General features: G+C 37.3%; 1 protein-coding gene across 1 annotated transcript in view; it reads right to left on the bottom strand.

Moving 5' to 3' along the window:
* Nucleotides 1-13,382, bottom strand: part of ATXN10 (ataxin 10) — a 103,237-nt gene that overhangs the window by 61,377 nt on the left and 28,478 nt on the right. The window contains exons 4-5 of the mRNA XM_086757745.1: nt 11,385-11,481; nt 10,279-10,443 (exon numbers count right to left, since the gene is read on the bottom strand). Coding sequence (XP_086613871.1) covers nt 10,279-10,443; nt 11,385-11,481 — 262 coding nt within the window. The remainder of the gene's footprint in view (nt 1-10,278; nt 10,444-11,384; nt 11,482-13,382) is intronic.

Raw genomic sequence — 13,382 nt, 5'->3', positions numbered from 1 at the left:
ATTTGAGAAGCAGCCAAGATGAAATGGTATAAGCTACATTTGCGCTCAGTATGCTCCAAGTGACCGCTAAACTTCCTCCAATCAAAGCCCGAGTATAAGCAATCAACTTTATTATCAGATATCATGCTCTATATTAAGTTGATTTGATCCCATTAGCAAGTTTAGAGAACAATGTCCTCGGTTTCAGAAAATGAGGAAGAAAATCCCCACAAATGTTTTAGAAGAAAAAGACATGGTGCTTCTCTATTTGACCAGCAAACTTCTCTTCCCATCTCAAAACCAAAAGCATTTTTCACCATCCTGCAATACTGCCACCCTATCCAAAATACTTAGTAAGAAGAAAATAGCTATTTTTACAGCTGTTTAACAAACAAAAATAATAAATCATACAAATTCTGAAGGAAAAAAAAAAGAAGAAAATCAGACTGCTAACCTTTCAAAGCCTTATCACCAGCCTTTTTAGATGCTAAAAAGGCAATATGCCTCATGAGGAATTGTTTGGGACCAGAACATATTTTAGAAGCAAAAGTACTTTTTGTTCTTGCACAAGAATACAAGCACCCTATCAAAATTACTTAAAAATAATTATAAGTATAAAGCTATTTGATAACAAATGGTACACACATGCTGTTACAAAGACTTCTAGAAACTAGATGATTCATCCTACTCAAACACCAGCACTTCTCACTCAAAAGCGAGATGTATTTCCATATTTAAAGGTTCAACTCCAAGTATTAAGCATCACAACACTCCTCTCTAAGCTTAATCAAGCACAGTGAACATCCTTCCATCTTCAAAAGGTATTACTCATAATGAACACATCCTTCTTACAGGCCACGATACTGTCCCTCGAGTCAACTCTCAGGACTACAAGACTGAGTTCAGATTATCTGTAATATTTATGTGATTCAGAAGACACTCTCATTCAATTTGATAGCTACATCTGAAAGGTGCTAAAAAGGTATTTATTTTTACTTATACACAAATTTGGAATCATTTTTCTGAAGAGCTACCAAGAAAAGACTGGAACATGATTAGCAAGACAATCACTTCCTGCTTCCCCTCTCTCCATAAAATATACAAGAAGAAAGAGGTGACAAGATAAATAAATGTGTGAGGCTGGGCTTTGAAAGATTGAGGAAATCTGTGCCAATACACTGCTACTGCAAATAGAAAGTAGAAGCTACTCAGATCTCTACAATTAAGGAAACTTTTCCACTTTTCAGTACTATTTAAAACCACAGTTGAACTTGGAACCTGCAACAAAACTCCAACTTTCCTGGAATTAAAAATAAGAATTACTTTCTGGAGAGTAGAAGAAGGGGGTGGGGGACATCCTAAACTGTCAGAGAGAAAAAGACAGTGTTGCCAGCCAAATAATGGGGGGGGGTGGAAAATAACATTTTCTGATTTCTGCACTACATGCATACCAATTAAGCAACAAGCGCTCTACCAAGGAGTTCCATCTTTGCCTTTAGATCTGTGCCCATGGGCAAGACTCTTTGCCACAGAAACACTAGTTTCTGTCCGCTCTTCTTTCCATAAGCCATATAAAAATAACTGAAGGTAAAAAAATCATACAATCATAGAATGATTGTGGTTGGAAGGGACCTTCAACGGTCATCTAGTCCAACCCCCCTGCAAGAAGCAGGGACATCCTCGACTAGATCAGGTTGCTCACAGCCTCATCCAGCCTGGCCTTGAACGTTTCCAGGGATGGGGCATCCACCACCTCTCTGGGCAACCTGTTCCAGTGTTCTACAACTTGCATTGTTAAAAATTTTTTCCTAATATCCAATCTAAATCTACCTCCCACTATTTTAAAACCATTACCCCTCGTCCTATTGCAACAGGCCCTACTGAACAGCCTCTCCCCATCTTTTTTGTAGGCCCCCTTGAGGTACTGGAAGACCACTATAAGGTCTCCCCGGAGCCTCCTCTTCTCCAGGCTGAACAGCCCCAACTCTCTCAGCCTGTCCTCACAAGAGAGGTGCTCCAGCCCTTTTATCATCTTCGTGGCCTTCCTCTGGACCTTCTCCAACTGGTCCATGTCCTTCTTGTGCTGGGGGCTCCAGAGCTGGACACAGTACTCCAGGTGGGGTCTCACCAGGGCAGAGCAGAGGGGCAGAATCACCTCCCTCGACCTGCTGGCCACGCTTCTCTTGATGCGGCCCAGGATGCGGTTGGCCTTCTGGGCCGCAAGGGCGCATTGCCGGGGAGCCCCACATCCTAATCTTTACAGTCATCATTGAGCTGTGGTTTCAAACAGAGAAAGTGGATGTTCAGAAAAATCTTGCTTCCAATGCCAAACAGCTGACCACACTCTTAATACCGTTTTTCTGGAAGTCAAAAGGTATATTATGGCTCTTATTTTAAAACGGAGGATTTTTTGTTCCTTGCTCTTCAGGAATCAAAAATACAACCTGTTTTTTCTTTCCATAGTAGCTACACTGCCCCATGCACACACTTGGAAAAACTGATGACACAAGCTATACTCTCATCTCTAATGGAACCACCAAAGTATTTCTAAAATAAACAGCTTTTAGAATACACATTGGTCTCGGTTAGGATAAATTATAATGTAATTTTGTACTACTTTTTCCTAATTATTTTACAAAACACATATGTTTGCAGGTTCAATACTCTAAAATAGATCTCATGTGGCATTCTCTGTTGGTTTCTCTTCTAAATACAGTAGCTTCTAAACTGTGTAACATACTTTGCTGCTGTTGACTAATACAAACCCGAGAGGGAGTGGATGTGGATGTGTGGGGAAACACAGAGCAAGGACTTTTTAGAGACTACGCAATTTTCCAGAGCCTAAGGCATAGCGCTCTGCATGTTTTAAGAAAAACCTTTTACCGAAAAAAAACCCAAAAAAACAAAAACCCCCAAAAAACCCAACAACCCCAAAATCAAAAGGCAGTGCCTGGCAAGCCTTTTTAGAGTACTGCACATATGACATAGGGTACTGCTTGTGCTTTCTTTTTCCTTTGAAACTGCAAGGGAGTTTGTTACAGAGGGCTCTTCAGACCTTCGTAGTACTCACATAGAAATTGAGTAGGAAATACAGTTCAGTTACTAAACAGTACATTCCAGCTTTGTTTCTAAAGGAAGGATATGTCCAATTCCCAGATAGCATCCTCTGGTAGGCAACAGCTGTTGAAAGCAAGCAGCACTGGAAAAAGTATTAGTTTATGGAGTAAGTATATGTACTTACTTGTTTATGATATGTTCAATTGAATATGTCAACACTTCAGAATAATTAAATCAGCATACAATTACGGAGGTATTGGAAAGATGAAAGATACATAGAAAATAAATTATTGTATCACAAGGGCTTGAAAACCATGCTCATCCCTTCGAATAGAAACAGAAGATGGAACATAAGGGTGGAGGAAGCAGAACCAAAAGATGCATAAAGAAGAACGACCAATCAGAGTTGAAGAGACAGATCTTCTGCTGTTAGGGAACAGATAGAAAGGAGCTAAGTAATACTAAAAGAGTGAAAAAAAAAAAAAAATCACAAAGGTTGGAAGTAACAGAACTGAAGTTGACAGGTTTAAAAACTTTCTATGTGCAAGGAAGTATTTTAGAGGGAATGCAAATCCCACAACTATGATCACGAGCAGAGTAAGCTGGAAGCAACAGATCATAACCAACCCCTGAAAAGGGGAGCCTATATTAAAGGACAAGGTCACAGGACTAAATACAGGACAGATGGTCACTTATGCACCAAGCTGTAGCAGCATGGAAGTTTTTCACTAAAGTTAAAAGGTATTAATTCTTAAGCTGATAGCCTAGACAGTAGCTGCATGTTGCAAAAAACAACACATTTTCCAGAAGACTACTGCACAGCAAAGAACCGTCACGGAGATACGATCATTTAATTAGTGTATGCCATAAAACAAACCACAGAAAGAAAACTAACTTGTTTCTGCAAAGTCAGTGTCTTCGCAAAGACATACGCTTTGAAGTATATTCTGTAACACCAGACTCCTTGAAACTTTCTGTGAGCAGCAAGCTCTGGGCACTCTTCACAAATCCAACTACAGATCCAAACATTCAGGACAAGACAGGTACGTTTCAATAGTTTTCAGTCCTAAAAATTTCCAGTTTCGTCTTGCTCTAATATTTTAGCCAAAAGCTACAAAACAAAGGGGTATACAGCCAGTCAGGCAATGTTTTGAAGAACCTCAGTTGGAGATACACAATCTGCCTCCTCAGATCATTGCTTTTGGAAGTCAGAACAGCAGCAACAGCCTCAGAAGAGTTCCTAGGATTCAAGGTTACAGGATTGCTAGCCTGAAACAAATTCAGGAGCTGTGTTGACTAGAAGTTTAGAGGCAGTTTTAAAATACATTGTCTAATATATGTTAATTAATACTATTTTAAAATGCCACTCAGCATCTAGTATTAAAGATGGCAAAGGTAGCAACATTTTAAAAATCTCGGAGTTTAGAGGATCAAGCTTTTAAAAGAGAAAGAGGACGAGGTATCAGTTCTTAAATCAAGAGAATATTTATTAAATGTGCGAATTACATTCTGCAACTTCACAGATTTCAGAAGACAGAAGTATTTCTGATGCTTACAATAACCACAAGCTTAATGAAATGAGCCCTCAGGCCATCTGGTCTGAATAAACAGGTATGATTGTATAAGGACTGAATACAAAATTTGACCAGGGCATTCCTTATGGAACTTACTTTCTTCTTAAATTTATTATTTCTTAGCTCATAGCATGCCACACAAAACACTTAATAAAAAGTGTATCACTCATGAAAACAAACTTAAGTGGGCATCACAGCACTGTTACCTCCTTTCTTCCAAGTTCTGAGGTAATTTTTGTTATGCTATCAATCTACACACACATTTTAAAAATGCATCAGCGCCTATAGTCTCTAAGTCTCGCTATGTTGATCTGTAAAATAGCTGTCCTCTGTTTCAAAAACTGCTTAGAAAGTGGATGGCTTGGCTTTCCATCACCGGTTAGATTCAGAAGTTCCTAAACTGAGGCCTTATCTCCCACAACCCACTCCTCTCAGACAGCATAGCCAACACTTCAGACATTCCCTCTTCCCTGACAGTATATCCTTGTCTTCTACCGAACATGTCGTGATTCAAAAAGTAGGCAAATGTGACGGGAAAATTCCAGAAAGCTACATTCTGCCTTTAAAGATGTCTCCTTCACTCTCTTTAACTGGGAAAGGGTTTTACGGCAGACGGAAGAGGAATTGCAAAAGGTCCGCTACCAACAGCTGCTTCTAAAAAAGGAGCTCTGAGGAACTGCTCAGAATAATCTCAGATTTCCTCTGACAAAGCCTTCTCCCTACAGAACTGCTGCAAGACTGGAGGGAGAAGCCAAAGGCATCAGACTTGGAAAAAGGATCCTCTTGAACTTTCCCTAAGGACTTTTCCAGCTTGGAGACAGAAAACTGGATTCTACACATGAATGTGGGATCAGGAAGAGAGAAGGAATTGCCAAAGCACCAAAAAAAGATTTTAAAGATGTGCTTGCCCTCCTGTGATGGGTGAAGAGTAGAAAATTCAACATGTGCTAGCTGAATGGAGTACTGAGGACCCCACTGGGAGAGACTACAGTTCAGCCAATGCCTTAAATACAAATATTTGTCCTGGACGTCCTCTCTTTGTCCTAATGGTTCATGGCAGCAACTGCAAAAATAACTTGAGCATCATAAGTGTTTATTTGTGGAATTCATTGGATACTAACTTAGAAGAATATTAAGTCATAAATTTCAGTGCACAATAAAAAAAGAATAAAATCGTGAATTTTTGCCTATAATCAAAACTTGTCCAGTTTTTCAAAGAAAGATTTTCAATACTTAAAAGCAGCATTTGACAGCAAGAAAGCCCAGCCAAGAGGAATAAACACGCGTAGCATTCACTTTTTATTCCATGTAATACGAAACCGGATGCTCCAGCTGAGAGACAAGAAGGTAGGGCAGGAATTAAGTAATATTTTTAACTTCAGAAGTAAGAATATCTTAATTTCAGTCATTTGTGAGTCCAGCAGTGAGCATAACCTTCTGGAAGAAGAACAGTTTGTATTTCGACTCAGCAATATAATGCCGTAATAGCCGCTTAAAAATGGTTACTGTGCACTTTGTTAGCTGTGGCGCAAGGGACCCAAATCTTTACAACAGAATACTGGCTCTGTTGCAAATACCGCGGCTATGTAAATTCGTTTAAGCAATCCTAGTGGTATGTACTTCAGTGAGAACTGAAATACAGCTCCAAATTTTCAATGAATTGCTGACAAAATATTTTTTCTACAGTCCAGCCAGAGAGGCGTCCAAAGCTTAGTTTTGACTTCATAAGAAAAAGGACAGAAATCTTTTTATGCACTTTTACCTAACTGTATCTCACACATACTCTTCCGTATCGAAAGTAACACAGTTCTTAGATGAAGGGGAAAGAAAAAAAAAAAAAAAAAAGTGCTTTGGTAATTAACCAAGAATTAGTTTAAACCAGGAAGATTATATGCAATGATAAAAATGGACACAAAAGCAAGAGTAGCGATACACTGGAGTCCAAATTTATTCTAAACATATCCTCAATGCAGCAATGACTGCATCTGTCTTTCACACACCTAATTGCCGAAAATGGCAATTCATTCAATATCCAAAAAAGTTTTAGAAACAGAAGGCTCTAATGAAAGAACAGCTATCACCAGCATAAGGCACATGCAAATCTACTCAATTTCAAAAGCTGTCCTAAAGAGACAGCATTACTACATGTCAGGACCAACACTGACCCAAGGACAAGTCTTAGCTTTTCACTTACTGCTATAAAAATAATGTTCTTACATTCAAGACAAGAATCTTCAGCTTCCGTCTGCCAAGGTAAATAACATCACTTCTACCAAAACAGGAAATCCTGTTTACTGTTCAGCTTTTCTGTTCACATAAAGTACGTGTTAGGAAGCCATTTATGGACACTGCCTGCTCTGTCTGATCACAGGAACAGAGCAGCACTTTACACAAGTAAATGGAGAGTGGTGAAAAGTTCACAAGTTTCCTACAGAAACTAGACGCAACATGGCTGGCATCAGTAGAGCTCTTGCCTAAACTCGGACAATCAGCAGAGAAAGCTGCTCGGGTAGGCCAGGATACAAGAAAGTCAGCACAAGAGCCAGCTAGCTTGCTTCCTGCTGCTCAGCAACAGAAATAAGGAAAGAAGGCAAGCAAGCAACAGAAGATACCATCATTTATATTACACACTTTTATCCATCCATGTTTATTTCACAGTAGAGAGATTAGTGTTAATAAAAGTAACAGGTTTTCAGACTCCAGACTGCCCTCAAAACAAACCAATTCTAATATTCTAGAAGAAAAAAAAAATTAAAAAAAATTTAAAAAGAGAGAAAACTCTTTAGACTGGGAGGTTCAGCTGTGTAACATCAGGTGTACTACTTGTAAACACTCTTACAGTATGTGCTTTACAAATGGAAAAATTATAGAAAAATGCAAAAAAAGAATCCAAGGTACAAGCTGCAGCTACCTTGTGAAAATGTAGTCAGCTATTCATAGGATTAAGTTAATATCTTCTGTAGTTAAACTAAGAAAAACTTGTTGCCTATGAAATAGATGCTGTGTTAATACTTCCAAGATAACAAGAAAAAAAATTCTTGATAATTTGCAAAAACAAACAAACAAACAAAAAACCCAACAAAACCAACAAAAACCTGAAAGACTTTACAATGATTGTTCTACTTGTAACAAGACTACTAACTTCGCAGGCTCTTCCAAACCTTTAACTACACAGAAATACACTATACAGTACACGCTCACAAGATGCATGTATGGTCTAAGATAAAAGCATTACACTAGTGTAGCATACTAACCTATGGTTAACTGGAGGAGAGGAGAAAGGGAAAAGAAAAAATCATAACCAAAACCAGAATGAAAAAAAAAAAAAAAAGACTGTTTAAATCAGTGTTGCGTAAGGAACGGTACACACTAGAAGATTTCCACTGAAAATATGAAAAATAAACCTCTTAGACCAGCTTTTTTTTTTTTTTTAATTAAAAAAGGATGTGAAAATGTTACTTTTTTACCTCCTTCTCTGCAGCAAGTAGACCAAAGATACTACATGTATTCTAATATATAAATATCACAGTTTCTTTCAGGATGGAAAGTAATTTTAAAAAAAGACAAAAATCTAATATGAAGAAAGAACATATTTTCCCATTTAAATTGCCCCCAACCACAACAAATATTATCTCACAATAACAACAGAGAGAGAACCAGAGAGTAAATGTGTTTCTTGACATGGGAGATATAAGAAATGGAGTATTAGAAGAACAACTGAAGTGGATCAAGAAGTGGGGGGAAGTAGATACAAGATGAATCACAAAAAGGCTCTAGAGCTACAAAGAGACAGAAAAATCAACAAGGAATTATCCTTCTCACTATCAAGATAATGCTGGTTGAGCATTGATGCATCAATGCTTGATAGTGCACTGTTGCAATACACGTTTTAGTTTAGATTTTGCACTTGTGAGTGCACATTACCTGTGTTGACTTGAAAATAGTGCCAATATTATTGAAAGATTTCCATGTATAATTTGGTTCAAGATGACTGCATAAAATGCCAAGAAACTTACACTACAAACTCATTACTTTTTCTTTCAGTTGTAAATCTGATAGTGAGAACTTAACTAGCCAATGTTAAAGTACTATGAAAGAAAACCAGATGTATTATTTCTTAATGCCTGGAAGATATTCCAATGCTTTTTTTGTACATTCCCTGTATGAGGACCTCTGTGTTCTGACAGGAATCAGTGGGCAAACGTTCTGCAACTGCCTTACGGCAGGACTAGGATTACCCTTTTCTACTGGTCTCTTTTTCTTCATCATAGTCTTGTATATAAGTTTGCCCTTTTTTAATTTTGAGACTAGTCTGAAGAGAGGCTGTATCCCACCCACATCAAACATCCATAGTGGAAGTAAGATTTTCATTGTAACGTCAACAAAATGCACTTCAGACTAGAAAGATCGGGGAAATTGATACCTCAGCATTTATTTCGGTGCTGCATTTATTCTGCAATTACCTTCAAAATATAAATTTAACACCATGACAATCTCTTCCAGCTCTCCCTGGCTTTCATATCACAATCAAAATACATTTCAGCATATCTTCAATACATAAAGAAAATGAAGGATAATCAAGACAATTACCTCAAAAGCAACCTTTCACATGTGTTTACATCAACAGACGCCAAAACTAAAAACTCAGTTTGTCAGTTTTGAAATGGAAGTCTGATCGCCTGACCCTGGAACTTTAAGTTTGCTTTCTGAAAACTATTTATGTCCTAAGCAAAGTGACCTGGTTATGAAAAAAGCCCAGCCACAAACTTTGAACTCATTTTTTCAGTACAAAAGCAAACTACTAAATGACATTTGCTTTTCATTCAATCATCTTAACTCTGTTTAGAGACCTTCCCAATAACTAGTAAAATCCTGACAATTTTTCCAAATTAAATCTTTAATTTAAACATGGCCTTCAAAAGAATGCTACAAAAATGTACAAACTATATTTTTTTCCCCCTTGGAATGCATCATGTAACAATTAAATGAATGTGTATCCTTGCTGATGCAGGGCAGAACATTTCTCAAATGCGTAACTGACAACCAATATTCACAAGAATGGTCATTAGAAAAAAATATAAAAGCTCAATGGAATAAAATCACCGATTAGGTGCTCTTAAAGTATGAAAATGAAACATGCAAGATTCACAAACAAAATGTCTTCTCTGTTTCAGTATAAAAATCACTGCATGTTGCACTAGACAACAGAGCTGTTAAAAAAAAAAAAAAGTTTTATGTCGTATTCACAAGCATTAGTCATACAAGTCTTCCTACCATGACCCAATAACCTAAGTCTGTAAGACTATATTCTGTGTTAACTTTATTTTAAAAATCTCCCCAGGTCAGCACACTAGTATACATTAGTTTGCATTCTAGAACATTGTTTCATTAAAAAACCAAAACAACAGACCATAATTTTGAAATTCCTGCCTATATGCTAAAAAAAACCAAAACAAAACAAAAGTAGTCTTATTTTAGTAGCAACCAAAACAGCCAGTGAAAGTATCATGAAAATTATCTCTATACCAAATTACTAACTTCTAACTAGATCTTCCTTTACTACTTAGCAGTGTCACAAATTTAGACATTTTAATACAGAGATTTACACTAGAAAAACACCTAACCCCCCTAGGAGGGGAAAAAAAATTAAAAATCTAAAGATACATACGACCACTCAGACTCCAACTGCTCTTTGTAGACTTTCAGGACATGAAGAGCCACAGTCAAGTTCCCAGGATCCAGTAGTTCTCTCACTTTCTCTGAATTGAGGCAGGTGAACAGGACCATACAACAATAGGCAACAATTTTCTCATCACTGTACGTTAGGCATGTCCTTCAAGAGAAAATAAGGAGTTAAGAGAGTAAGTTAAAATTGACCCTGGAAAAACAGATTAGTGGCATTCAGCTCATTCAGTTCTTCTTCTTTGTTGTCTTCTAGAGAAATACGAGTTTGTCACTGCCTAAGAGGGAGTAGAAGTCATCTGCAAAGAAAAACATCCAACTCCTAGCTGAAGATCAAACTTAACAGGCAATTTATAAAACTAATGCTAAATTGGAGCTAACTGGAGACGTAGAAATTGGGTGAAACCATAATAATAATCTGCTTCTATTATCATAAGGTCTTTCTACATCCAGTGCTGACAAGTGGGCTCCAAAAACACATACAGAATGATTATCAAATTGAATAAATGTGCCTTTGTTATTAGCTCACTATGAAAAATTTGACCAAACACATTAACAATATTGTCACACGTCAGCACAAAAACATTGTTGTAATATTTCATTACACATATGTCATCAAACCTCCAGGAAGACATTCTGGTGAGGTTAGGAGAGGGGCAAAAGGACTGGAAGACACAAAGATTAAGTCACTTTTGTAGATTCCATCTGATCCACAAATACTGACAAGTCTGCACAGCAGCAAAGTGAATTAAGAAAAAGTGATGTTCTTGGAAATTAGTATACCTACTTGAAAATACCTCTGAAATAAAGCTTATGTTTGAAGTTTATGATTTGAGATAAGAGTTTTCTTCCAGTTTCTGTTAAATGAAATCAATTTACTGTTAGTTTAGAACAAGCAAGTTTTAAAATGTCCTGACCCCTGCGGTTGACTAATAAAAAAAACACCTACAGGATATGGCCTCAACCATCCCTTTCTCACCAAAGTTATTTTTCAAAACTTCATGGTGCTAGTAGAGGCACAACTATCATGCATAAAAGATTTGAATATAACCACAGAAATTACATTAGGAAAAAACCCGCATCCATGCTTACAAGAAGAGATCTGGGAAAGCACACTTCCAAATGCTATTCTGGGAATCTCCATTTCCTGCTGCAATGTTTCCAAGAAACTGGAGACTACAACGAAGAGCTGAAAAAAAACCCCAGAAAATATATTAACAGGAATTCAAAGAAACACTAATAGATTTCATATAAGTGACAAACTTCAGCATTACAGTTATGCACTACAGAATCCATCTCAAGTAAGCTTTTGGTGCAGTATGTCACTGCTACTACAAATAAATATTTACATTCTCTATTCTAATGTAAATAATTTCACAAAGTATTCTAGAATTATAACCAAAACAAATCCATTTTTTCCCCCAGTTAGACTTTCATGAATATCAAACATTGGTTACTAGTGATTACAAGAACTAATTGTCTCTGTCGAGCTTTAAGACAGATTGAAATCAATGAAAGCTTGGAGCTAGAGTTAGCACAAAGTGAAGCAGACCCATGCTGAACCACTGGCTGCCACATGGCAGTGGCCATTTTGCCTCTTCCAGATCTGAGGTGGCTTTCCTTCTCATATTAAATTAATGCAAAGAGGCTGCCTGTCATCGCCTGAACTCTGCAAGAACAGCTCTGCCTGCTACTGAGAGAGCTCTCCACACACCCTCCCTAAGCTGGCCAGAGACAACTTGAAAATTTTGTTGCAGTAGGTAGAGCCAGAACAATGGAACTGAATCTGTTTCCTTGCTACCCACATTAAATTCTATTTAGCCGGACAAATTGTTATACAATATGATGATGTGCTCAATACTTTCTGATTTCTGTCTTAGAAAAATTAAAGCCAGTACTCCAAGTAACTTTGTCTCCAGTTTTAACACTGAATTTAATATGGCAGATTTCTACTGTTACTACAAAGGATTTATTCCAGCCTCCTCTGAATACAGACTTAAAATATAGGAAGATGATATTTCATCATACAAGTTAATATCCTAGAGCCCTCCAAAAGATGTAAATTTATGAAAAACAAAAGCATGAACCCACAGACCTCACAAAATTAAAACACTTTTTGGGTGCTATTGACAGCTCTCAGTAGCCTGGCCCTTATTAACAGGTTGACAAAGAAAGTTAAAATTTAATGTTTAAATGCGGTTTGATGGCTATTGTAAACAGCAGTCTGTCACAGATGGAAGTGGCTGATATTGCCAGGTTCTGAAAATATAAAATTAGCTGTCTTTGAAAGGTGCTGTGCTAGCTGGCAGCTACATTTCCTAGAGAGGTCTGGTCTGTGCATACATCCTCTTGTGAACAAAAAGCAAGCAAGTCTTAATGAGGTCACTTGGGCTTAGGCAATACTCACATTTTTTTTCCATATATATATTTTTAAGCCCAAAATACATATGTCCTGTCCATACTGCATTTTGAATAATCTTCTCCTTTCTGCTTTAGTTCTGAAGATCTCTGTTCTCTCTCCCTGCACATCTGCAGTTTTTTATTATTTTCTGTTTGTCATTATGCTTCTGCTTCTCCCATCCATCTGGTTCCCACGCTGCTAAGCCAGAATCTTTCTGAAGGACAGCAAGCATGGGCATGCTACTTTTCTAGCAGTCATTTTACGGAAATACTTCCCTGCTAGAAGAAACTAACAAGGCAGCAAATCCTAGGAATAGGGTATTATTTCTCTTTGTAAACTCCTTATCTCTGTACTATGAGAAAGATCTTTCAGAGGGACATGAGATTGGTTGATTATACTCCAATATTTACCTCAAATTTGCTTGACCTTTTTCAGCTATCAATTACACTTTGGTCATTAGAGACTAAGCTGTCAAAAAAACCACTACGGACTAGGAAAAAAGTTAAAGATCTTTTTCAAGTTGCCATTCTTACTGTAACAATGATGAAAAGCTATGAACACATATAGTATGATAATAAATATCTACAAATTCTCCATTAATCACACACATGAGTGTTAGTATTAATGAAAGCAACCAACATTGTCCTTGTTCAATCATGATGTCCTGAACAAGCAAGAAGGATCCAGGA

This window comes from Chlamydotis macqueenii, chromosome 1 (assembly GCF_036417535.1).
Source record: "Chlamydotis macqueenii isolate bChlMac1 chromosome 1, bChlMac1.mat, whole genome shotgun sequence".
NCBI lineage: Eukaryota > Metazoa > Chordata > Aves > Otidiformes > Otididae > Chlamydotis > Chlamydotis macqueenii.
Note: the sequence above shows the minus strand (reverse complement) of the source record. Positions and strands in the feature narration are given on the sequence as shown.